The sequence below is a fragment of the Podarcis tiliguerta genome, assembly GCF_965153285.1.
Source record: "Podarcis tiliguerta genome assembly, chromosome: 8".
In the NCBI taxonomy this organism is placed as follows: domain Eukaryota; kingdom Metazoa; phylum Chordata; class Lepidosauria; order Squamata; family Lacertidae; genus Podarcis; species Podarcis tiliguerta.
In genome coordinates, this window is record NC_139541.1 from 39,378,815 (window position 1) to 39,405,913 (window position 27,099).

The 27,099-nt window shown below is 47.3% G+C and overlaps 1 protein-coding gene across 7 annotated transcripts in view; it reads right to left on the minus strand.

The window, feature by feature from the left end:
- The window catches only part of ZFPM1 (zinc finger protein, FOG family member 1), a 109,873-nt gene that overhangs the window by 19,299 nt on the left and 63,475 nt on the right, over window positions 1-27,099 (minus strand). For 6 of the 7 annotated variants that reach the window (XM_083456449.1, XM_083456452.1, XM_083456448.1 and 3 more), the window contains one exon: window positions 4,013-4,146. In XM_083456449.1, coding sequence (XP_083312575.1) covers window positions 4,013-4,146 — 134 coding nt within the window. Of the gene's footprint in view, window positions 1-4,012; window positions 4,147-15,904; window positions 15,991-27,099 lie in introns of those variants that run through there. The other variant, XM_083456454.1, reaches the window with a different exon arrangement.

Here is a 27,099-nt window from a genome sequence, read left to right on the forward strand (position 1 = left end):
CAACAACTCTTTCCTCTGTCTTCTGGGTTTTAAAAAAACAACAGAGAAGGGAGGCAACTGAAAATATAAAGAAAAGGAAGAAACTGGGGCGGGGGGGGGGGGGAGAGAGAGAGAGAGAGAGAGAGAGAGAGAGAGAGGGCAGGGCTGGGAATCATCAACACGACTTGATAAGGGAAGCTGCTGAAATGGGAGCAAAAATATTTAGACAATAAATGAAGTATCAGAAAAAAGCAGCGGCATATCTTTAAGAAATCAATCATCCCGTACCGGTTGTCTGGACATACGGCGCCACAGGAGAGATAGCCGCCAAACTGGCAAGATAAGGGTTAATCAAGGATTTAATTTGGCAAAAAAAAAAAAAAAAGATAAACGGGGAGGCTTGAGCTGGGGGGGGGGAGGGGGAGAGAGAGAGAAAGAGAAGGGAGAGGAGAGGAGAGGCCAGGGCTTTCTGTCCCACATCCTTCACAAAGCCCCATAAAAAAGAGTTGGAAGAAATCCCAAAAGAGCCACTGCCCCTCCTCCTTTTCCCACTGGCAGAGATCGGGTCTTGCCCAGGCCAAGGTCCCTTGGATAGCACTTGGGGGCAGGCTAACCACCTACAGAGCAGGGCATGAAACGTTGTGGGTATGGGGGTGCCAGACATCCCCCCCAAGTTGGAAATTCCTTCCCCCACAGAAGTGCGACTTTCAGCATATGCTGAAGATGCACCTCATTGCCCTGACCTTTGGGCACTAAAGGACACTGGATCAGGCTGAAAAGGTCCCGCCTAGCTGAGCATCCGGCTCTCATGGTGGCCAACCAGAAGATTGTGGGAAACTCTCACGCAGGACCTGAGCACCACTGCACTCTCCCCTACTGTGGTTTCCAGCAGCTAGTATACATAAACATAGCTGCCTTGGACCAGGTTGGTACAGCATCGCCACCATGGCTAGTAGCCATTGACAGTGTCCACCTCCTCCACTTGAGATGTCTGTTTTTAGGACCCACTCTAGTTGTGATTGTAATTTGTTTCAAACTGCTTTGACTGTTGTATTTTTACATTGCTATGACCTGCCCCGGTTCCTTCTGCTGAAGGCAGGTAATAAATCTAACAGCAGCAATGGCAATAATACAGTCAGGGCTCAGACAGACCCAGAGCTATGGAACAAGATCCTCCAAAGAAAGTTAGCACCAACCTGCTCCCATTCTGCTCTTCCTGCCTCCTCCAGTGGGGGGCAAAGAGGGGGTGGAAGGGGCCAAACTGCTGCTCCTCTCCAGTGCCCAACTCCTCTCTTGCAGGAGGAAGGGTGAATCCTTTGGGTTTCCCACCCCCTTCCCCTTTTCTGAATTCCAAGTCATTTCAGAACTCCCTGAGCCTAGTTATAAATCATGTCCATAGCTGTTTTTTGGGAGGCATGCACATTGCTATATTATTCTTATCATTTGTTCTAAAAGGTTTTGCAATATTTTTATTGGAATCAGACGTGTACTTGTTGCACAAAATGAGACACTCATGCACACACACAACCCCACAAAACAATCTTGATTCTGACGTCCGTCCCCTCTTCTGCCAAAACTTGAGAAGTTTAAGAGGAAAAGGAAGCAGGGCCAAAAGAGGTTGTGAGGATGAGATACTGGGTTTGTAAGTCAACACAAAAGCCAGGTTTGGACACCCAAGAGGAGCACAAATGGAACAAACTAAACAGACAGAAGCCAAAGATGCACAAACAACATATTATGATGCCTTCTTCTGTGATAGACCATCAGTCTAGCTACTTTAGGGATGCCTACACTCACTAGCAGCAGCTTTCCATGGCTTCAGGCTGAGAGGGGCCTTACTCAGCCTCTTGACCTGGGATGCTTATGGAAAAGATGCCTTGTGGAGAACCCCCATTCCCATCACAAAGCTGCAACACCCAGGGCACTTTAACCACCAATCCTTCTTCCCAAGGAACTTTGGGAACTGTGGCTCTGTGAGAGGAAAAGGGGTCACTTAACAACTCTCAGCACCCTTCACAAACTACAATTCCCAGGATTCTTTGGGGGAATCTGTGACTGTTTAAAGTGGTATGATATTGCTTCAAATGTACGGTGCAGATGGGGCCCAGTTGTTCCAAAGGCAGGTCCACTTTAAGATTTATATCCTGTCTTCATTGTAATACTTGCTGTTTTACTTTCAATACCTTTCCTTAATCACAACTAACGTGGAATTTCCCATTTCCATTGCCACCATTGGGAGCTGTCCACATTGACCCCAATATTTCTTTCCTGGCCAGTCAGGAAGCTCCCCAATGCAGACAACTGTGTGGAGGGTGATGGGGCTGAACACATGAACACAATGGGGGAAGTGGGGTCAGCCAGCAAACCCCTGCTCTTGGAGAAATGAAGACCCAAATGAGATGGAGGTGTGGAAGCTGTGGCCCTCCAGATGTTGCGGAACTACAATTCCCATCATGCCCTGGGCTACTTGCCATGTTGGCTGGGTCAGCTGGGAATTGAAGTCCAACAAGATCTGGCTAGCCACCTCCAATACAGCAGCTGGCTGTAGGTATTCAGCAGCAAAAGGAAAGCACTCTGTGCATCCTCCAAGGCGCTTGTATTATGTTCCAAGCTGAGGCACTGGTGGAAAAATTGTTCTGGGGGAATTACAGGCTCTGCAATTTGCCGTCCATGAAACTGGAATACACATGGGATTATTTTTGGTTGCAATAAGCCTTGCTCCTACTTGATTGACATGGGGCCTCATTTACTACTTTGTTGCCTGCTCATTACAGGGCCTAGAGAGATCCTTTTGAAGCTTTTCACAGCCTTGCTTGGTTCATTGGCTTCCTGAACAATTTGGGGTCACCTGCGACTTGGCCACCTCCCTGCTCAGCCCAGCTCCAGATCGCTGATGAATAAGCGAAGCAGCACCAGTTCCGAGACAGAACGGCAAGACAACTGGGGAAACCAGAAATTAAGCCCAGCAGGGTAAAGGCCTTCCAGCCGGGATTTCAAAAACATACCACAGGCCTGTGCAGAAAGGAGCTTTTAAGAACCTGAAGCTGATGGGATATAGCCCTGCCATGAGCCGCGCTAATGAGATTAGCTGCATGGGAGAAGCTGCATCCTGCTGACGGGCACTTTGTGTGTGGTGCTAAACACAGAATCGTAGCTTGGCCTGTGCTAAAAGGATGCTGCTTGTAAGTGAGAAACAGGAAGAATCAGAAGCATTGCCTTGGGGTGTGGTTATGATGATCACCACTTATTACCTGTGGAGGTGCCTGAGACATGCTGCAAGGTCTGGGCTAGCCAAGACGGTGTCCTCCAGATGCCTTGGACTACAACTCCCATCATCCATGATGACTGACCAGGATGACTGGGGCTGATGGGATTTGTAGTCCCAAGGCATCTGGAGAGAACATCATTGGCTTAGAATCATAAAATTATAGAGTCGTAGAGTTGGAATGTACCCCGAGGATCATGTAGTCAAACTCCCTGCAATGCAGGAATATAGAGCTGTAACATACAAGGATTGAACCTGCAACCTTGGCATTATCAGCACCACACTCTAACCAACTGAGATATCCATGCTTACACATCTACTGGACAACATACATAGATTTTTTAAGTCCCAGGAAGTGGAAGGGACTGCCTCAAAAGTGCAAGAAGGTGGTCTGAAATGACAGCCAGGCTAGGAATGCCATCTGGTGCAAGCTCAGCCCCAATGTCAGGATGGTGTAGTGGCCAGACTGAGTCCATAGAACTTAGTACTGCCTGCACTGACTGGCAGTGGCACCTGTAGATGCAGACGATTGAACCTGGGACCTCCTGCACTCAAGGCAGGTGCTCTACAACTGCCCGTCTCTTAACTCACAGAGTTTCTGCAAGGATAAAACGAGTACCATGGACTGCCTTGATCTCCTTGGAGGGAAGGTGGGGTAAAAATGATGCCACCCACCAAAGGGCATCGCAGCTGTTTTCTGCAGAGAGAGGAAAAGAGGAGAGGGGTGCTCGCTTTCATTTCTGCTGACGTACTGACTGCTTTACTTACTGGCTCACTGTTCCCTGGAGAAGCAGGCTCACTGTGGATATTCCCCTGGTACGGACCCCAGGACAATCCCTCAGGCACGTTCTGCCTGGCACGCACTTTGCTCTCGCCCTCTGATGTCATCAGCTCCAGTTCACCTGATGGGACAGGAGGAAAAATAGCAAGATCAGGGAAGCAGAAATCAGTGAGGTGAGACCATACATAAACTTTCCAAGGAAGCTTCTTCAGTAAGAAGAGATCTCCCTACTAGGTGGCGTGGGCTTCCTCCTTTCTTAAAACCACAGAAATGGCCAGATTACAATGTTCCCATAACATCTATCAACCAATTGAGTGGGAGAGACGGTGCCATCTGGTTGCACACCAGGGTGACAGATGGACCCTCCTTGTTTTGGCAGGTGAAAATGAGGTTTTCAAATTTGCTTGTGAAAGCATGGAAGACCTCGGTGAATGAGCAAAATAACTGAGCAGAGGCTAGGTACTATTTCTTATTCTTTAACGAGGTTCCTACTTCATATTAGCAGTTGAAGCAGAAGCACTTCTTTTGCAAAATTGTTCACATTTCCTGATTAAGAGACAAAGGTTGGGCTCTTTCTTTAAAGTTCAATATGCTTAATAAGTTGAATTAATTCTACAAACATATTTCCTGTGACTGTTGACTGATCATAATTAATTTGAATTATACTATGCACTGCTGCTTTCTGCAGAGTGAAGGTATGTATGTCTTAGGGCTGGGCGATGCTGAGTTTTCAACATCGCCAGCAAAACACCACGGTTTGGTGATATACCAGAATGTTGGGAAAAGCTGCATTGGCCCAAGCTGGCGAGATGCGGAGTGAAACTGCCATAGTTCTCATTGTGGGCTTTCACCCCAGTGCCTCACAGGCTGTGGCCAATACAGCTGCCCCTAGCCTGCTGCTCAGCCAGGGGGTGGGGGTGGGGCGGAAAGGCTCCTGTCCCCAGCTGAGCGAGCCCCGAGGCCACTGGGGGCAGGAAACGTTCTTTGCAAATGTTATTTATTTCATACAATTTATATACCGCTTGATTGTAAAAACAAACAAGCTATCAAAGTGGTTTACAAAAATAATTAAACAATAACATATGTAGTAAAGACAAGTAAAACACTGAGATAAGTGAAAGTAGCAATAAACTAAATGCACATCAGATTCTATGTATCTGGGCAGACTTGTCTACAGAAAAATGCTTTTAGTAGATGGCCAAAAGAATACAACGAAGGCACCTGCTTCATTGTATCAACAGGCAGGGAATTCCGAAGTGTAGGTGCCAGCACACTAAAATATCATTTTCTTACAGATATGGAATGGGTATCATGTGTCACCTGTAACAGTGGCAGTTCTACAGGTCAAAGATCTAGAAGGGCAAATGCTCTTCTAGAAAATATTTCCCATAAATTAAAAGTTGCTGAAGAACATAGTACTGTACAAGAGACACACCCCCTATTTTTTTTTTTGCAATATAGCATGACTTCATTTACAAATGATGAAGCTCATGGCTGGGCAGTCTCTCCTGCCTATACAAAGCTGTGGATCTTGTGAGGTTTTACTTTGGTGGGTTTATTGTTTGCATAGTAAACTTTGTAACCATCTTCTTCTTCATGCTGGACTTTGTGCTGTATATGATTTCACTAACCTGATATTTTACTTGATATGTTCTTTATTTATTTGTTATAATTCAAAATTTAATAAAAAAAAACATTTGCACTGATATATGGTACTTATGTGAGGCACAATTGCAAACACCAGAGAAACAAGGACAAAGCAGAGCACTAATAATAACTGACACTAATAATTATCAGCACAAACCAAGATGAACAACGTCACGATACTATTGTGGATAGCCCTTTTTGCATTCCATGACAAAAGCCTTTATTATTGTTGTCATTATTATTTATTATATTTGTACACTGCCCTATACCCCAGGTCTCAGGGCGGTTACAACATAAAAACACAATATAACACCACAAAATACATAACAAAAACAACCCAACAACCCCTCCCCTAAAGGGTTTTCAATAAAATATTTAGCGTGTGTTTTCCACAAAAGTCAGAGGTACTTGGCAAGTCACCTTTTACCTCCTCAAGGACCTGCCTGTTTTGTGAGTTGCATCTCTGTCCACTTCGGTGTCCAGGGTGTGCAGCCCAGTAAGCCAGCTATTTAACTCTTCAGGGTAAATACCTGATTTAATAGGAACTTGGGACAATGTCAAGACCATAGGGTCCCTTTACTTTATCTACACTGACTGGCAGCAACAACTCTCCAGGGTTTCAGGCAAGGAGTCTGTCCCAGCTCTTACCTGATATACCAGTGATTTCACTTAGGACCTTCTAAATTGAAAGCAAATACTCTTCAGTTGAACCATAGATCCTTCCTTCGTGCAGGCAATCCTACTTAACTTTTCTAGAATGTCGACATTATGGCACTCTACACTGCCTGATGAGCTTTTGAGTTACACAAAATCCATCAATGTGCTTTTAACAATAACAATGGTTAAAGGTAAGAGTTCGTGTTTGTAGCAACCTTTGTAAGATGACTCAGAAAGCACTGGATATTCCCTGTCTGGGCATCATGTAGGGATGGGGGGGGGGGGGAATCAGTTCAGTTTGCATTAAAAGGTGAAACTACCAGGTTTGTAATTTCCAAAACAATACAAGAACCGAAGCACAGCCATCTTTCAAAATTTGCTCTTCTCCGAATATTGCAGTGCAGTTCTCCAGTCAAGTAACGTGTAGAAAAATGCATGTGCTAGAGTAGAGCATTATAAAACTGCCTGTATCAGTAAATATAATATTCCAAAATTCATTATATTAGGGAAAATTGCTTTGCAAAAATGTGTGCATGTTAGGCAAAAATGCAAAGAAGAAATCACACTAAAATACTGATGAATTTTTATGAGGACCTTTAGAAACTGCAAAGTGCTGCAGAAATGTGGAGGACTGAACTTAAGATGGGAAGAAACAGGGAATTGAAAGAAACCAAAATGGACAGATCCAACCCTTCCTGGCATCACCTCAGCCCACTGTGGCCCCTCTCTGGTTACTTTGCAAGGAGCTGCAACGCAGGGGACGGATCAAAGCTTGCTGGCATCCCTCCATCAAAAAGGGAGCCTCTTATTTTGCTTCATTAGGACCCTTGGTTGAGACGGCTTTGAGCTGTAATGGCCTTGATGGTCCGATAAGCCTCTCGGTTTAATGGGTTAGATAACATGTAAATCGGCTGGGAAGACCAGCCTAAAATGTTTTAGCTGCACCTTCATCTTTCAGCGGACAGATAAGATGGCAGCTAAGCAATACTCAGATGGATGTTAAACGGAGACTCCCAGCAGTCCCCCTTTGTACTTCTGAAAGTGGAGAAAGGGGTCGGCATTGCATTTCGCCCTCTTTCCCTCCCTCCCCAAAGCCCTGCAGTCGAGGTGTTCCGAGGGAGCGACGGACAGAGGCGCAGGAGGGAGGCTTGGCGAGGGTCCAGATCCAACTCCTTGCGTGGGAAACAAGGCCTTGGAATCAGACTGCTCGTTCCACCAAAACACATCAAAGGCACTGGGGTGGACAGGGAGGCAAAGGTCCCCATGTGCTAAAGCTTATCAGGGCAGAGGTGAGGTGAAGGGAGGGGAGACCATGGCTGGAGAGTTTCTGGGCTCAGAGCAGCTTCAGCAAAATTCCCAAGGTGGCCTTGCGCACACGAGGAGTGGGAGGATTCAACCTGTACAAGAGCCCTGTGCTGGCTCAGATCAAAGACTGATCTAAGGCCCCATTCACAACATACATTTAATGTGCTATTACACCACTTTAAATAGCCATAGAATTTTGGGAGCTGTAGTTTTTCATGGGTGCGGAGAGTTCTCAAAAGGCCACTATTCCCTACAATTACCAGAGTTCTCTGTGAAGAGGGACTGACTGTTAAACCACTCTGGGAATTGAAGCAACGTGAGGGGAATGGGGGTCCCCTAATGACGCTCAGCACCTTTAACAAACTACAGCACGCATAATTATTTGGGGGAATCAATGACCGTTTAAAGTGGTATCATAGAGATAAACTGCATGGCGAGAATGTGGCCCAAGCACAGCATCCTGTTTTGGGCAACGGCCAATCAGATGCCTCCGGAAAGCCCACAAGTAGGGCATGAAAGCAACAGTGCTTTCTCTTGCTCTCCATCAGCTGGTATTTCATGGCATACAGCCTTTGATCCTGAAGGTAATATACAGAGCCATTATGATGGCCATTTTTGTATCTAACTGCAGCCAGTCAGATGCCTCCAGGAGACCCAGAAGAAAGGGGTGAAGCCAACTCCTCATGGCAACTGATCCCCAGACCCAACAGCCTTGCGCATGGGAGGACAACCTGTGCACAGTGGCAGGTCACTGGGGAGCTGCCGTCGGTGGAGTGCTCCTTTAAATTCTTTTCTGTGCACTTGGCAACATCTTACGGAGGCTACACCTCATTTACATTTCTGTCCCAAGAAAGAGCACACTAATAGGAAACCCTGCCCTTGATCTTGCCTCCATTCTGGAGGCTTCTCACAAACCGTGCAATTCCCAGCATTTTTTTAAAAGTGTGCCTCCGCTGGTCCAGTCAAGTTCTGCTGATATGGTAATAATGGAGCCTTCACCTATCCACTTACAACTCACAACAGCCATGGCTGTTTTCTCCAGGGTGTTGGGTAGGAGACCATTCCCAGCCACAGCTGGAGAAGCCAGGGATTGAAACAGGGACCTTCTGCATGCAAAGCAGATGTTCTGACACTGAGCTATGGCCCCTCCCTTAAAGCAGGACAGCCTCTACTGAAATGCATCACTCCCGTCTGGAAAGAAGCGAGGGAGTGAAATCCAGTTTCTGATCAGTCAGCCCTCTGCAAAAAGGTTCCTCCCTTTAGGGAATCTCAAGGAGAGCCACAGCCAAGTGAGCAGTAATGAGCAAGTTCTGTCCAGCTTAGCAAACAAACCTGTTTTGTGCCCAACTGCCACCCTTCCTCCTGCCCCCTTTCCTCCTCTTCCAGCTTCTTGCTGGCTAATCAGTTGCGTTTGGGTCAGGCGACCATGTCTCCAAGATAAGAGCCTTTGCCTGACACTTTCCATGTCAGAGCACTCCATCTTCTGTGTATCAATCCCCACCAGAGAAAACACACAGCCACTGATAAAGAAAGCAACCGTTCCAGACACAAGGGGACGAAAATAGGGCAAGCCGAGCCGCTTCCCTCCCTCCGTCCCTGCCGGATTTTGCTAAAAAGGACATAACAGGAACTACTCCCCTCGTCGAAAGCCAAGGCGGATGCCGAAGGGCAGCTCCAGGAAAGCAAGGTGGAAACGGAGGCACAGCAGAGCAGAAACCCAACCGCAGCACTGAGGCCAGGAGGCTCTCCAGCTGCTCTCCCGCCTCCCTGCCCAGAAGCACTGGGCCACCTGGCCAGGAATAGCCCAGCCAACCTCCAGCTGCTAGGGGGCAATGCAGAAACCGCCGGTAACCCGATTAACTGGGGCCCGTTTGTAGAGAGATGTCAATAGTTAACAGTACCTCAAAGCTGGAGGGCTCACACAACATATGAGCAAAGTAAATGTGCCCAACTCATGTTTGTGTCTGCCAGAGAGCAACTTGTACCCTTTCAGAGAATGGACGATGGTTGGCTGTCTGAATATAGCTCTAAAAAACCCCAAGGCTCAGCGTCAGTAGGCCTCTGAATTCCAGTTGTTGGGAATTGCAAGTGGGAAGAATGCTGCTGCGCTGCTCGGGTTCCGCTTGCCGGCTTGCCAGAGGCATCTAGTTGGCACCTGTGGGAACTGGATGCTGGAGGAGATGGGCTCCCTTTGGTCTGATCCAAAAACCAGGCTCTTAAGATCTTAAGCCCTATAGAACCCCTTGTCGTAAGACCCGCCACCTGCACTCCTTCACCCACCAAATGAAGGTCTTCTTGCTTATAAGAAACCCTTCCTGACTGCCACCATCATCTCAAACAACATTGCTGCTGCCATCTTTGCAATGGGCTTTGCTGAATTGTTGTGAGGCTTCAAGGGACTCATAGAAGCTGACAGAGGGAAGGACAGCAAATTGGTTGTCAGCTTTGGCTTCTCTTCATCGCTCATTTTTCTAGTCTTAATCTCCAATCACCACATTTCCACACCATTCTGCAACATATTTACCTTAAAAAAAAAAGTCCTCATGAAAATTCGACAATATTTTGTGTACATTTCCCCCAAAGAGGCATTTTTCTATGCAATTGTGACTAAGAAACACATTTTTGTAAGCATTTTCTGCTAATAAAATACACCCACTGATGCTATTATTATTATTATTATTATTATTATTATTATTATTATTATTATTTTACTAATAATCATTTTTATGCACACCTATTTAGACATGTTGGGGTTGGAGAACTACATTGCAACCTTCAGAGAAGGAAGGGCAGCTGTGGTTCTGTTCATGTATTGCAGGCATCCCCAAACTTGGCCCTCCAGCTGTTTTGGGACTACAGTTCCCATCATCCCTGTCCACTGGTCCTGTTAGCTAGGGATGATGGGAGTTGTAGTCCCAAAAAAGCTGGAGGGCCGAGTTTGGGAATGCCTGCTGTATTGTTTTGGGAAAGGCTAGGGTTAGGTAGGATTGAATTAAAGGGTGAACTGTGCCAAACCTTATGCTTAAGTGAGCATATCTGGGTCTACCCATAAAGCCCTATGCAGACTGCACAAGTGACGGAGAGATTTGAGCATGGGGAACATGAAATACTACAATGGGGCAGGAAAGGCTGGAGATTCCACAGTCTTGAGAGTCACTTGAGACCCTCAAACACACTTGTTCACACACGCCGGCTCTCTGAGCCCCATCCGGGACGAAAAGGAAGCCATGACGTGTCTATTAATAAGAGCCCAGCCCAGCCTAGCTAATGGTCAGAACAATCTTGCAGATTATCGCAAGGAACAAAGTCCATTTTCCCCCTCCCTCCCTCCTGCCTGCTCTGCTTGTGTGCGTGCGTCTCACTGCCCCTAATCTTGGGATCGGTGGTGCTGGCGCTCAGTTTCACCACCCTGCAGGTTAATACAATTCCTCCCTTATCTTATCTCCCCATCAGTTTCCTGGCAAAGCCGGCATCCGATTGGCTCCCGCAAGCCAGCTGGCCTGGAAGTTATCAGAATAATTCTTATCTCCGGGATCATTAACCAAATTGGGCTGGTATCGGCCTGCGCGCTTGTGATAATAAAGTTACAAAAGGAATGGAGGAAAAAAGAAAATAAGGCGAGGGACGCCGTCTGAAAAACGCTTCCGTTCCCTGGGGGTGCCTCTCAGGCAGAGTAAGAAGGATCTCAGCCACAATGGTAGGGTTGGGGGAGATGAGAAGCAACTCAAACCTGCCACTCCGGGTCCAGATAGCTCAGCAATTGTGTCTTTCAACAGTGGGCCAACTGATGCCAGTCAAAAGTGCAAGGGCAGCATGGTACAGCCCATGCACAAGCCTTTTAGCAGCCTGAAATAAATTCTCCTTACACATTTCAATAAATTTGTGTGTGTGTGTGTCCTTGTGCATTTATCTGGCTTAGTGTGGCCACTACCCACTGCTTAAGCATGTATGTCACCTAATTTAGCCTGTTACAACATCCTGCGGCTAAGCGTTCCACAGGTCCTTCCTCTGTACTTGCCTTCACCTCACTGCCAACCAGCTTTCAAGGGACAGCTGACTTACTAAACTTTCCTCTACTCATTCCCTCTGCACTACCTTTGATCTTGCATATATCCAGCATTGGCCATCTACTATCTTTATTTTCTAAACCTGAAAAGGACCACTTCTGGTAAGGTAAGGAAAAGGGCTCCCTTTTGCTTGCGTCAACATGGCTGCCTCCTTCTGGGAGTTTTATGCCTGCTTGGTTCACAAGAGTAGCACCAAGTAGACCGCATCCCACAGGAAAGGATAAAAGGAAGTGATATGGCGGTGCTGAGTTCAGTGTTCAACCTGGAAGCAACAGAGAACCAACCTATCATGTGATTAGAACTGACACATGGAACGTTGTCAAGTTGCAATGACAAGAGTCTCATTGCTCCTTCCTTCTTCTCCCTTGATCGACTTATTCGCTGCTTAAAGTTAGACTGTGAGCAACATGAACATAGAAGACACCCCAACCTTGTGTTATTCTACAAAGAACTATTTATACTGAGGATATTAACTATTAGTATCATAAGCTGATAAAAAAAGCACTGCTGGGAAAGGGGCCTAAGAAAATGAGAAAGGAACTAGGAAGCATGTAGAGGCAGGCAGTGGCCCTTGGGTTTGCTTGCCCCTAACTACAATGTGGAGGATAAAAACGTTTTCAAAGGATGACAGCAAAGCTTTTTTTTTTTTTTTAAAAAAAAAAAGCAAGATAGTAAGAATTGTTTTATTAAAACAGAAATGGGAAAAATACAAAGGGAGATTGCCACCCGACCACTCCCCAAAGTGCTAGCTGCAGTTAGCTCCTCTAGAATAGAAATAAGAAACTCTCAGCTAATGTCACCTCCTCACCCATGCAAGCAAAAGCAAAAAAGTTCTATTTTTGCTTTCTCCTGACTGTGGTGGTATCTCTCTGGGCCAAGAACCTAACCTGAAATAAGGGTCCAGCATTACCCACATTGTGATTCAACAGGACATCAAAATTTCATTGTATTCACTTCCACAACTGTCCTATGTGGTAGGCCATCCCACGACAAGATGGGATTTTCAACCCAGATCCAACTCCAGCTTGGTACCTAACTGACCCACACTGCAACATTTCAAAGGCTGCAGAAAGACAGTGTGTACCCTGCTGGTTCAGATCAAGAATATTTATTCATTTTATTTCTCTATACCCCGCCTTTTTAACCTGATGGGACTAAAAACAGCTTACTGATAAAAACAAGAACCAGAAAAATAGCAATTAAAAATTGGTAGAATTAAAACTACCATATTTTTCCGTGTATAAGATAAGGTTTTCCCCCTAAAAAATAATGTCAAAAATTAAGGGCCATCTTATACATGGGAGCGTCTTATAGACGGAAAAATACGGTATATCATTGACAGAATCAAAACTATATACAGACGTACCTTGGATCTCGAAAGCTCCTGAACAAATCGGCTCCCGAATAATTGAAATCCGGAAGTGAGTATTCTAGTTTCCGAATGTTCTTTTGGAAGCCGAACATCCGATGGGGCTTCTGCGGCTTCCGAATGGCTGCAGGAGTTTCCTGCAGCCAATCAGACTCTGCGCTTTGGTTTCCGAACGTTTTGGAAGTCGAATGGACTTCCAGAACAGATTCCGTTCAACTCCCAAGGTACAACTGTACATAAATAAAATCTGTTTAAAACATACTACTACTACTACTAATAAATTATTACAATAAAATTAATTTATTACAATGAAAACAGCATGGCACCATCCCTTTAACTAAAAGCAGTCAATTCCCAAAGGCCTGTTGGAACAAGAAAGTCTTCATCTGCCGAAGGAAGGTCAGCAAGGTGGGAGCCAGTCTAGCTTTTCTAGGGAGGGAGTTCCAAAAATCTGGAGAAGCCACCGAGAATACTCTCTCCCATGACCCCAGCAAGCATGCCTGTGAAGGTTGCGGGGCCGAGAGAAGGGTATCCCCGAATATCTCAAAACTCGGGGCAGGTTCTTATGAGGGAAAACAGTCTTTCAGATAGCTTAAACCAGTGATGGCCAAACCTGGCCCTCCAGATGTTTTGGGACTACAATTCCCATCATCCCTGGCCACTGGTCCTCTTAGCTAGGGATGGTGGGAGTTGTAGTCCCAAAACAGCTGGAGGGCCAAGTTTGGCCATCACTGGCTTAAACCTAAGCTGTGTAGATGGACTCATGTAGCCTAGCTTCCTGCTTTCCAAAGTGGCCAGCTAGGGAACCCAACCAGTGAGGCATTATGCAACTGACTTCACCTTTTGGTGACTCTCATTGAAGATATTCAAGGGAACAGGTACCGTAAGTCTCTCAGGTGACATATAAAGGGTCAACATGCACAAGAGAGCAGCATCCTGTTCTCACAGTGACCAACCAAATGCCCATGGGAAACCCTCAAGCAGAACCAAACACAAGAGCACTCTCCCTGTCTGTGGTTTCCAGCATCTGGTATTCAGAACCATTACTGCCTCTGACCATGGAGACAGAGCATAACTACCATGGCTGGTAGCCATTGATAGCCTTGTCCTCCATGAATTTGCCCGATCCTCTTAAGAAGCCATCCAAGTTGATGGCCATCACTGTCTCTTGTAGGAGCAAGTTCCATAGTTTAACTATGCATTGTGCGAAGAAGTGCTTTTTTTTTGTCTTGTCCTGAATCTTCCAACAAAAAACTCAGTTGGCTAGAACTGATGGGACCTGGAAGGCTGATGTAAATTATTATAACTAAATAAGTTTAGCCATCATATCTAATAACGGTTGACTGCCTATTCCTCTTCCCACTCTTGTGCTGTTCCCTTTTAAAGTGATCTAAGGTAGTGGGGGCCGCCACATCATGTGTCAGGGAATTCCATAAGTTAATTAGGCACTGTGCAAAGATGGACTTGCTTTTTGCCCACCTCCACATTCGGGGACAGCATACCATAAGCTGGGAACCAGAAACAAGGGCTGGCCGGTGCCATCATACCCAAACTTGTGAGCTTCTGAGAGACGCCTCCCCGGCTCTGGTGGGCAGGGGTGCAGATGAAATGGACTAAGAGGATGTTTGTCAAAAAAGGTGGTTTTCCTTTTGAGAAGTTTCAAACACGAGGCAGAGGGAATTATACATATTTTAAAACTGACAACTCAAGTAGCAAAACGATGCGTGATAGCACCAGCCTGATAAGATGGAAGGGGGCGATTGGGGAGCATTTTTAAGCTGCGTACAAGCAACGTCTTTACACTTCACCTTCCCATACAAAAGAAAATATCTCTAAAGGGGCTAAGGAGATTATCCCAGCTTTGGCAGCTCGGATGCTCAAGTAATCAGGGGTAGCCTTGGGAATAACAAAGGAGCTGTTGGGCGTTAAAATTAGACAAAGAGAAAAAGAGGAGGGACTTGGAGGGGTCCCTCCTTCATTCCCCCACGTCCGTGGCAGATTCCCACTTGCCTATTAGTGGAATCTAAGGAGTCAGAAGCCCACAGAAGAGGGGAAGCAAACTTGTAAGAAGGCATGGCTTTCCATTACATCCAGTATCCATCACATGCAGAACCGTTTCTGTTCTGCTGCAGTTGGTCTTCTGCCAATACCTACATTGTCTCACTGTCCGCCATGCTGAAATTACATAAATTGCATAATTCATCACATAGGTTACGTTGTCATTTCCTTATTCTACTCCTTCTGTTAAAGTGCAAAGGAAATAGTGCAAATTTGGTGTGTGTGGGAAATCAATTACATATTGTTTGTGGACTGAAAGCAACAACAACAGCCAACACCATTCATATATGCTGGGTTGATTTCTGTTCTGGACACGCAACAAATAAGCAGACACTGACAATTACTGCTGCTGGTTTCTCAAAAACTGTTTCTGGTTTCTCAGAATTCTCTGACATCTCTCTGACACACATCTATACCGTTGCACACCAGGCAAATTCACCTTAAAAAGGAATGTCCCTCCCTCCCCCTAGCCCAGTTGCTCACAATCCCAGGACTAAATGTGAACAGAAAACGAACTTTGGGTGATGAAATTGCGCCACCAAACTTAAGCCCTTGTGCTCCCTGCCAACAGTGGCTTCAGGGAGCAGGTCTCTCCAGCTTGCCAGCGCAAGTTCCCCACCAAAAGAGAGAGCCCTGTCGCACCTCTGTACGCTCAAGCCGCAGCGGCTCAGACCTGCCAGCAAGGCAAGGTGGGGCAAGGTACAGCCCATCGGATACGTGGCCCTCCTTCCCTCCCTCGGCAGAAACAGTCTTCAGAGCTGTGCTCTGCCCCTCACCTTTGCGTCTGGGTTGCTGACATCCACTCACCGTTGTCCCTCTCCGTTTCAAAATGGCGCCCTGGTAACCGAGGACTGCATTTCAGGAAGTATGGGGCTGGCGATTCACATACCCCCAAGTCCCCTCTCTTCTTCTGTAGGGTCTCCGCTTATCCGGACCGCCGCCGCCCCCCCCTCCCTACCTCACTGCCAGCACATGCCCAGCCCCCGCCACTTAGCTGGCTATTGGGGATTTCTCCTCTCCTATCGCAGCCAAGCATCACTGGGGATTTATTGATTTTTTGACACAGTTAACAACAGCAAATCTTTATCTCTGCAAACCCTGACCCCATTAGTGGAGGAGGCTCTTACCAAGCCTGGATAGCAACGTGGACCTGTCTACCCTCCCCCCAACCTCCAAGGCAGGAGTTTTAGGCAAAGGGTCACAGTTACAGGACGAGAGGTGAGCTCTTTTGCCAATAAGGCAGTTTCGTGACTAAGGCACAGCCCCCTTCTACTCTCTTTCTTCTTTGCAGGCTCAGGGCAACGGAGGCAACAGTTTTAACACACGAGGATTTGGATTATACCAGGGTGGGCGGTGGCAGTGGGGGGTGGGGGAAGAGTTCAAACTACCATCAAATTTTTTAAGCGGCTGCCCTGTGCAACGATTGGCAGGGGTGGAGCACCCAAATTCTGAGCGGCAAAGGCCATGCCTATACTTCAAATATAAGCCAGTTTCAAAGCCATCACAACAACCCACCGAGGAATTTTGGGAGCAAAAAGAGCTGGGGGAACTCCCATACAACTTTCAGAGACCCTCCTCTCCAAGCTACCACTTGCAGGATTCTTTGGAGGCAATCACAGATTTCAAAGCAGCTTGAAAGTGGTTTAATTGTGGAGTGCAGAACGTAGCCAGAACTTTTGGTGCTGGGATATTAGCTGCCACCATTATTATCATTGTTCTTTCTATCATTATTTATGGAGCCCCGTCAACATGCATGACGCTTGATAGCATAACGGGGAACAAGGTGAAGCCCTGCCCTGTGGAGCTTTTCAATCTAAAATCTGACAGGGGGAGGTGGCAGAGGAAGCGAAGAAAGCCGGGAGGGAATGGGAAAAGAGGAAGTACAAGCATTCCCCTTCTGGACACGTACTTTGTCCTCAGCACCTATGGAAACGTTCATAGGTAGCCAATGTGCCGCCCTTATCCCTAATTGGAGATGCAAAAAGGCACTGAATTGCATTCTGCCCCACATTCATTGCAGCACCGTTTCCCTTCCGCTGCAGTTTAGCTTCTGTTAAACGCTATATTTTCCATCTTGCTGTCCGCTGCGGACATAATTAACTATTTTATTAATGCTGCATTATCACTTTGCTTGTCTCAGTGCAAAGGAAATGCAATGTAAATAGGAGGTGAGGTCATTGATTCCATATTGTTTGAAGACAGAAAAACAACAGTGAATACCGATCATATTCACTGGATTGATTTCCGTTTCGGATGAATAAGGGAACACTGGCAATTTCCGCTCCTGTTAGAACTCTTCAACTTCTCTACCCCTAATCACGGGCCTTGCAAGCATCCCTTAAAGGAACAAGAGACCTTTGGCCATGATGCCGAATCTGCCGCAAAACGGCAGCCTCCTAAACAGCTGCCCTAGGATCCCCAAAGAAAACTGTGGCTTGCCGTTACGAGAATGAAGTGGAGCAAGCCTCCATGAGGGGAGGACAGCATTCAAGCTCAAAAGATCCTCCCTTGCCAATGGGTGAAGGATACAGAGGACCACTTCCGAGTGATAAAGCTACCACTACATGTACATTGCCATTTTCTCCTTTCACATTCACCCCTCTTCTTACAGCAGGGTGGGGACCCAAGGCAGTGTGCAAGGGCACCTACATGTGTCCTCCAGGTGCAACAGCCAGCTAGCCAAGCGTTCACATGTATACAGGGGAATTGTGAATGGGAAAGAGTGCTGCTGCTGCTCTTGTGTCCTGCTTGTGGGCTTCCATTGGGGCCACTGTGAGAACAGGATGTTGGACTAGCTGGGCCACTGGTTTGCCCCAGAAGGAAGCTCCTTCTATTCTGACGCTGTCGCAACCTTGCCTTAATAGTTCAACTCGCACCCCCGCACCAATTTTTGGGCTGCCCCGTCAGCCCGAAGCCCCAACATCCTGCCATTTCCCCACCCCCAATATCAGGTCTTATTTCTTTATCCCACCCACCCTGCCCCCTCGCCACCCTGCTTCCAGCCTCCCCACACACCCCTTGAGAGAATTTCTCATAAACCGGAGTCCTGGCCGGCTGGTCCCTGATACCATCAGCTCCAAGGAGAAGGGACAATAGGGAGATGGGCTTTGGAGGGTCTGATCATATCCTGGAGGCAAGGGCGGTGTATTCAGGCCTGGAATGAACCGTGATCCTATCTCCCCCGCCAGGGTGTGGGTTATTGTGTCTCATAAAAGGAGGGACTCTTCACTGCCTTTTCTTCTGTTTTACGCTGGCCTGCCTTATCAGCGCCAGCATGACCCACCTTGCTTCTCTCCCCCCCCCCATCAAAAATTCCCTTCCTAAGTGGTTTTGCTTAAATAGTCCGGCAGCACACACAGGGCGTCACCCCAGAGCCATTTAACCCTAGAACACCTGGTGCGGCATCGGAAGGGTGTTCCTGAGCATGCACAGAGGAAAGCAGATTCATTTCTCCTATCCTGCTTGCCCTCCCTTCCCAGGAACTCTGATTAGCCTAAGGGGTTCTGACTACCTTCTCCTCTCACCACAACCCTGCAAGGTAGGTTAGGCTAAGGACGAGCTTTGTGGCTGAGAACGGAAGTAAACCCAGGTCAGGGTGGTCTCAGTTCAACACACTCTTAATACCACACCAGTTCTCAATACGAGGAGCACACCAGCGCCTGGGATGTTTTGCAAAGCATCATGTGCTTCGTGGATCAAGGCTGGCCTCAGCCCCAGAATGCAACAGGCTCCTGCAGCCTAGCCCTCCCTTCCCTTCCAGCACGGTAATCTAAAACAAATAGGACTATCTAGTGTAAAACTCTGCTATGAGCGATAAAGAAAAATAGCTGGAATAATTTTTCCCACCCACACATACCAATGTGAAGGGGAAGAGAAACACACACGCACACACAAAGCACAAAAAGATAATCAGGAAGATGGTGGCCAACCCTGCCCTGTCCATCAGAACGGGCCGTCCCGCCTCGCACTGCCCTGTGCTGCCTGATAATAAACCTTGAGGTTTGCAGAGAAAACTTCAGGCGGGGAGAGATTACTCAGACAGGAGTCTCAGCACAGATAAAAAAAGAAAGGAAAGGAAAGGAAAAAGAGCTGGGCTAGGGGGTGGGAGATGGAGCAAAAATAAAGGCCAGGGAAATGGGGGGTGGGGGTTAGTGTGTACTGTTTTAATTTGATAGCAACAGTCGCCCCTTGGCTGTGGCTCAGACAATATCCATGATCATCGGCTGTAATAGGAAAATGGAGCCTCCAAGTCCAGTGGCAGGGTACCTTGGTCCAATCAGCCAACAGTATTCATGCCCTGCTCGCAAACTTCCCAAGGGCACCCACAGTTGGAAAGAGAAAGGTGGACAGGGTAGATTTTACTGATCCAGCAAGGCAACTGCTTATGTAGCAGCCGGTTCCTAAACACTGAGAATGCTGGAACTGAAGGTTGCTTGGAAGTGACATCTTTAATCCCAGAAGAAGACTTTTGCTGGAGGAGACATGCAGGTCCTCCATGTCTGGAGGCAATCTATGCTCAAATGCAGCGTGCCTGTTGGGGGACAACTCTGGAAAACGGTATTATTTCTGCCATGCCTTCTTTGGGCTTTCCCAGACTCATCTGCTTGGCCCGAGTGGAAATCAGGATGCTGGGATACATAAGCTCACCTTGGTCTGATCTTGAATCATAGAATCATAGAGTTGGAAGAGACCACAAGGGCCATCAAGTCCAACCCCCTGCCAAGCAGGAAGCACCATCAGAGCACTCCTGACATATGGTTGTCAAGCCTCTGCTTAAAGACCTCCAAAGAAGGAGACTCCACCACACTCCTTGGCAGCAAATTCCACTGTCAAACAGCTCTTACTGTCAGGAAGTTCTTCCTAATGTTTAGGTGGAATCTTCTTTCTTGTAGTTTGGATCCATTGCTCCGTGTCCGCTTCTCTGGAACAGCAGAAAACAACCTTTCTCCCTCCTCTATGTGACATCCTTTTATATATTTGAACATGGCTATCATATCACCCCTTAACCTCCTCTTCTCCAGGCTAAACATGCCCAGCTCCCTTAGCCGTTCCTCATAAGGCATCATTTCCAGGCCTTTGACCATTTTGGTTGCCCTCCTCTGGACACGTTCCAGTTTGTCAGTGTCCTTCTTGAACTGTGGTGCCCAGAACTGGACACAGTACTCCAGGTGAGGTCTAACCAGAGCAGAATACAGTGGCACTATTACGCTTGGTCTGATCTTTCATATTTTGGTGGGAAAGCTAAGCAGATGCTTACACCTGTCAGTCAGCAAATTGAAAAACAAGTATTTTTTAAAACTATATGTTTTAGAAAAAACAACCCGGCAGGTTAAAACCAGCATGTCCTCTACATGACAGACAAGGGGAGGGGATAACTCTTATGTTGATGGCCTCTGTGACGTATATGAGCACCATTTAAAATGAAAGGATGTTTGCTTTTGTCCCTTTAGAAATATTGTTTTCTCCCTCATGTATTTAAATTGAGTGCCTAGAACTCATACAGTTAAATGAGCAACATGCCTTAATGCTAGCTGACCTATGCCCAGAAATACTGAAGGGGCCTGCTAATTAAGAGTGCAGGCTTACAAAGAGACACTTGCCTGTGGCAAGTTAAGAACCACCTACAGATCATTCAGGGAAAATTTACAAGAAGTTGTGTCTTCCTACCCCCCCCCCCTTTTCTTTGAGAGCCAAAGGACTAGCTCAGGAATGCGGTCTTGGGGAATATTCTGAAGGCATGCTGTGTGGCAACCTAGCTGAAGGTTTGGGTCAGGCCAGTGGCTGGATAGGAGACCTCCCTGGAATCCCTAGCTTTGTCACCTAGAGTCCCAGAAAGGTGAGAAACAGACATGAGCAGATAAAGGTAAGGCCCGTGGGCTTGGGTACAAGGGGATGCTAGCAGCTTCTGTGGATGGGGAGTGAAAAAGCAAAAGCTTCAGGCATCTGAACGCAGCAGCCTTCTTTCCCTCCAAGTTACTGAAGGAAGGAGAAAGCAGGCTGGCGGGAAGGTCCTTAGCCCCTGTAATTAATGGCAAGAGCTCTTTACCGGAAGACAAAAAAGAAATAAAAGGTGACAAACGACCCCCCATAAAGAGGCTCAGAGGTCGCAGATACATTTGAATATTCGATAGGGTGTGAAAATAAAGGAGCCCATAAAAAGGAAATAGGGCAGTAAAACACAAGGCTGAGTTACAGGTGGAGAAGGTGCCCCGTCACAACCCAATTATTTCTCCCCCGCTTCTTTTAAATATGCTTGCGGAGCTTGATCTATCCACAAGGCATGGATATCACTCAGCACAGGAGAAGCTGCAATGGAAGGAGGGCCCTCTCTGCTAATCCCATGACGCTGAGGCACATATTGATCTGGATGCGGGCCCATAATAAGCTCTGCCTGCCTTATTAGCACAGAACAACACAGAGCATCAGCCCAGGTTTCAAAGCCGGTGTGTGGGCGTGGCTGTGTGCAGGCAACAACACTCAGGGCAATGGGAAGAGACTCTCACTTGCAGACATCAACCAGGGGTGTGTCTGCACCATCAGCGTGCCAGGGTTAGAATGTCGGACTGTGACATGGGAGACCAGGGTTCAAATCCCCACTCAGGCATGAAGACCACTGGGTGACCAGTCTCTTGCTGTCAGCCTAACCTACCTCACAGGGTTGTTGCGAGGATAAAATGGGAAGGAGAAGTATGTATATACCACTTTGAGCTCCTTGCAGGAAAGCTGGGATATAAATGTAATAAATAAATACTTGGGGGCTAAATCCTAACGCCACACAGGTGGTCAAAGAGAACAGGGGCCCCATATCAGGTACAAAGAACACAAGGGCTCAAGCTATACGAAGCCAGAGGGGCTGGAGCAACTTCAACACAAAAAACTTGCTGGACATGAGGACTCCATTTACGCACTGATAGCAGCAGATAGACCTGACTTCATTGACCTTGCCCAGTTCCCTCTGAAAGGTATCAATCCAGTAGTTATTTCCAGCTCTTACGGCAGCTGTGCCCCCAACCCAATGCAACCTGGCACTCCTTTTAGGAAGTTTGCACTACAACTGCCATCAGACCAGACAGCACTAGGAGTTGAAGCCCAAAACACTGGAGGGTACAAATTTTTGGAGAAGACAGTTCTTACAGCAAAGAATTCCACATAGGAAGAATAGTGTTGTGAGTTCGGCGGTGCCAGACTCCCCTAAATTCCTAGACCCAGTCAGTGTTGGAAGTAAATCAGGTCTCCTGAACCCCTGGATCCGGCAAGGATTACAACATAGGCCAGGCCAGCTTCCTCACAGGGTAATCACCGTGGAACCATTAAGAACGAACAAAGGGAAAGGTGATGGGCCATGAAGAAAGAGAAGGGACTCTGGGCCAGGGGGCAAATGAGTGGGGGCCCTCCTCCTGCTCAAACAGCTGGTTAGAAAACAGAGTTTGAAGCAGAACTGAGAGTTGGCTGTGATGTGGCCTAGAAGGAAAAAGGTTGCAGGTTGGTAAGAGAGGGTCAGTGCATGATGGTTGGTCTGTGTTTGAATCCAGGGCGGCAGCTATGGGAGAAACCAGAACTTCTTGGGGTGTTGATGCTGAGGACCCCTCCATCATAGGCTCAGGTTGCATAGATGTGCAAATAAACAATATACCAAAAAGACTCAGTCTCCACTGTGCCTCATTCCCAAAAGGAACCATGGATAAGCACCTGGGACCCCTGGAATCTTGCACTGCTTGGAGATTTGGGTGGTGGACAACAATATAATGTTCCACCATCTTCCCTGTTCTCACCAATAGCATTTTAACAAGGCCACGGCAGCCGTAGGATCTCAGCCACCAACACTCCTTTTGTGATTGGCTGCTGCAGACTGAAAGCTCCTGCGACAACCAGCCAGCTACTCTCCAACGACTAGTCCAGGCCACCTTTGATACAGAATGGGATCTGCCAAGAAACAAATTCGGGAGACTTTGCCCGCTTCCTCCCCTCTCTCTTACTTCTGGGGCACATTACAGAAATGGCAACCCACTCTATTGGGAGCAACTAGAAACTCTCAGGAGGTTTTTAAACATGTTTTTTTTTTATATTTTGGGGAAACACACACACGCCACAAGCCAGACTTGCAAGAACAGGAAGTCAAACAGAATGGGCAGCTACATCTGCAAACGCTCCCAAGTTGAGGATTATAGATTATAGCTATCAGCTATTTGCATATCAGAATTTTAAAGCAGCCAAGACCCCTCCAGCGAACAAGGTCATAGCAAAGATTAAAAAGAGAAAGAGAGGGGAGGAAAAAATTCCCTCTCATTTTCTTCTCCTTCCCTTGACTTTCTCATTTCAGCGAGGCGCATGAATGTGCGGGGCTATCAGAAATGTGAAGGACGGCTGCTCATCCTCTCCCACCCAACCACGCCTGGCAGCCTGCCCTGCTGAGGCCTGTGCTGGAGGAAGAGTGGTGCAAAAATACTGGGCACTTGAAACAGGAGCAATGGGGTACTCCAAGCCCCATAGCACATCCCTGGAGAGATGTGGTAGAGCATCATTGCCCTTCAGGAAGGTTTCCTCACAAACGAACCTTCAGTACACACAACTGAAATTTCCAGGTTCAGAAGCAGTAAACTTCTCTATATTCAGATTAGGGGGTGTGCAACTGAGGGACAAGGCTCCTGCGCCTTTCTGCTCTCCATGTGGGAGGCAGGACCCTGGACTAGATCAACATAATTTCAGGAAGTGATGATCACTGCCCCATGTGGTGGGCCACGTGACTGCAGTCTCCAGGGAAGAAGCTTCCAAAGCAGGCCTGCCCATCCAAGATGGCGATTGGCTTGTTGAAATCAGCGGAGGAGGATATAAGGACTTCCTTTGCCAGCTTCCTAAGTAGCCACGGTTCTTCCTAGAACTGCACCTTGAAAACTTCTGTTCTGGATTTTCATTAATACTTTTAATAGAATCAGAATCAGAAAGGGGAAACAATGTAATGAGTCCCATGACACCATCAGCCTGCATAGCCAACAGAGGTGGAGTAGAAATTTAATTCAGTTTGCATTTAAAGACAACAATACACCAACTGAAATGGAGCCCCACTTTGAAACTTGCTCTTCTCCGAATTTTGCAACGCAGTTCTCCAGCCAAGCAATCATGTACAAAAGTGCATATATTAAGGTAAAGTGTGTATAGAAATGGAAATATAAGTGAAACTGACATACAAATATGCATATCGGTATTTGCAAAAATGTGTGATTTACTCAAAATGTGCACGTTAGGAGAAATTCACGCTAAAATGTGATGAATTTTCATGAAGCCTTTAAAAAACACACAAAAAACCTGAAATTGATGTGGAAATGTGGAGAACTGAAGTTCAGACTGGAAAAATGGTAAGATGAGAGAAACCCAAACTGATGATAGGAGCTGTAATCCAGCAACATCTGAAGGGCTAAATGTTCCCTATGTCTAAATGTCTTATTCCAATGCAGGATTCCAGATGCTCAGGCATCCCTGCCAGATGTGCCCAGCCAGGCTTTTCTTGCAGGGGTCCAAAGGAGAAGTTTTTGCAACTTACCAAGAAAACCTTAGTGCACTGAGTGCTTCTCAGTTCCGTGCAGCAGCCCCGCAACAGGTAGAAGGCATGCTCAGATCCTTCATCAGCCCCCAATCCTTTTGTTTGTTTGTTTGTTTGTTTGCATGCTTGAATGGGAAGGATTTCCCCACCCCCAGCAGCCAACCCTCTACTGATCTCCCACTCAGCCATGCCCTTCCAGGGACCAAAGGAAGAAAAGGAAACACAGAACATGGAAAGAAGCTGCAGGTGATTCTGGAGCTCTGCTAGTGAGGAACCTGAAAGGGGAGATGGGCTTGGCCCCCGGTCTGGTCATGGAAGCCCTATCTAATAAATGATGGCCATGAAGTTGTGCCTACAGAACTTCATCTTGACTGCAGCTCCGTGGCAGAGCACCTGCTCTGCATGCAGAAGGTCCCAGGTTCAAGCCATGGTCCGAAACGCTACTAGAGACAATGGTGAGCTCGATGGGCCTGACTCATTATAAAACAGCACCCCATGATCACCTAGGATGCCGACAGGTGCCTGATTGGGCAAAGCGCTTGAGGTACACCAACCTGGCCACTCAAGACTTCAGTGAGGCTCTGCAGGAAGATTTGGCAAAAGAAGATTTGGGAGGGACAAAACTGGATGGCACCCAGGAGCTTTGAAAAACACAACTCTCTCCACCCCCACCCACCCGCCTGGCCTGGCCTCCACACAGCATCCTCCTAGCCTGCCACTGCTGACACACGGCGGATCCTGCCAGATAAAGAAGAAATTCAGGCTGCTCAAAGTTTCCCTTTTTTTCCTCTTTCCCTTTTTTTTTTTACCCATTCCATTCCTGATAAGTGTGGTGCCTGCACAGAGACTGATAGAAGGCCTATCGCGGCGGTTAGCGCAGAAAGGAAAAGCCTATCGCCGCAGCATCGCCGGACTCACATCAACTCCCAGCCACACAGAAATTAATATCACTCCAATTACCAGAGTGGAGATGGGCTGCACAGCGGCGATAATAAAATCTCTTTTACATAAAGAATGCAAATAACCAACTCCAGTGGGGGCAGGCGGGGGGAGGAGGGAGGAACAAGGGGGAAAGGAAGAGGAAGCAACTTGCCACCCTTACTCTGGTTGCTTATGAATTTGATCCAGGATACAGTGTCAGGACCTATTTTTCAACTTCAGGGAACTTAATTGAGCAAACCACTGACTGCAACATTTGCAACATCTGGGACTTTTCTGGTAGGAAGGTGCATACAAGCATGTTCAGAGTGCTCCCTCAAACAACTGGATGCCAGAACTTTGGAGTCCCAGCTCACATACTGTCAGGGAACTGCCATCAGTGTCCGAGGGAGAGAGCAAGCTCCGAAGGGATCCCAGAGAGCGTCCCGGGAGTGGGAGGGGCTGCCCATCTTCTGGGGGAGAGAATCAGCGTAGCTCCAGTGGAGAAGGGGGGGAGATGGGGGAATCGGCGAGGCGCTCCTATGACTCCTTGCCGGGGACCAGCGGGGAGAGAAGGGGTCCTCCGCCGCCCACGCCCTCCTTGCGCAGAAGGCTTCCGCACAGGGAGAGTAGGCGGAGACTGGGCGTCAAAGAACTTCTTTGCTGGAAGAAGTTTAAGAAACGCCCACTGACGGATTCTGCCAGCGATTGAGACGGTCACGGGCGAGTGGCTGCCCGGACAGGAAAGGTTCACTCAGGCAATCCAGCCAGACGTTGGTTTAGGAACCCCTAAAACCATTACACATACCATCAACAGAAATTAGAAACAGAACACCCACAACATGAAGTGGCAGAAGTCTACACAAGGAAGATCCTACCACGCAGATTCAGACTTGCATGGGTTCCACAGACGCAAGGAAGCCCCTCCTCAAAAGTCTCTCTGCAGAGAGTGGATAGAAAACAGTAAAAGGTGTTTTTCCTGACCTTTTAAGAAGGCTGCAATGAAATATAAGGGGGGCTCTAAGGAAGCTTTGACAGCAACCTGGTGCCAGACAGGATGGGAGAAGTATATTTGGCAAGATGTACTTGATATGAAGACTAGTGGCTGCAGTTTATTTATTTATTGTTACATTTGTATATATTCCACCTTTCTGCCAAGGAGCTCAAGATGGAACTTGACTCTCCGCCCCCCTCCTTATTTATCCTCACAACCATCCTGTGAGGTAGGTCAAGTTGAGAGACCAAGAGCCATAAGCTCAGTAGTAGAATGACTGTTCTGCAGAAAGTCGTTGGTTCAATCCCAGGCATTTCCAAGTAGGGCTAGGAAAGAACCCTGCCTGAAACTCATCAGAACTGTTGCCAGTCAGTGTAGATAAGTTTGGGCTACACAGACCATTGGTTTCACTCAGTATAAGGCAGCTTCCTATGTTACTGAGACTGTGAGTGACCCAAAGTCATGCTGTGAGCTTCACGGCTGAATAGAGATTTGAACCTTGGTCTGCAGGGTGCTACTGT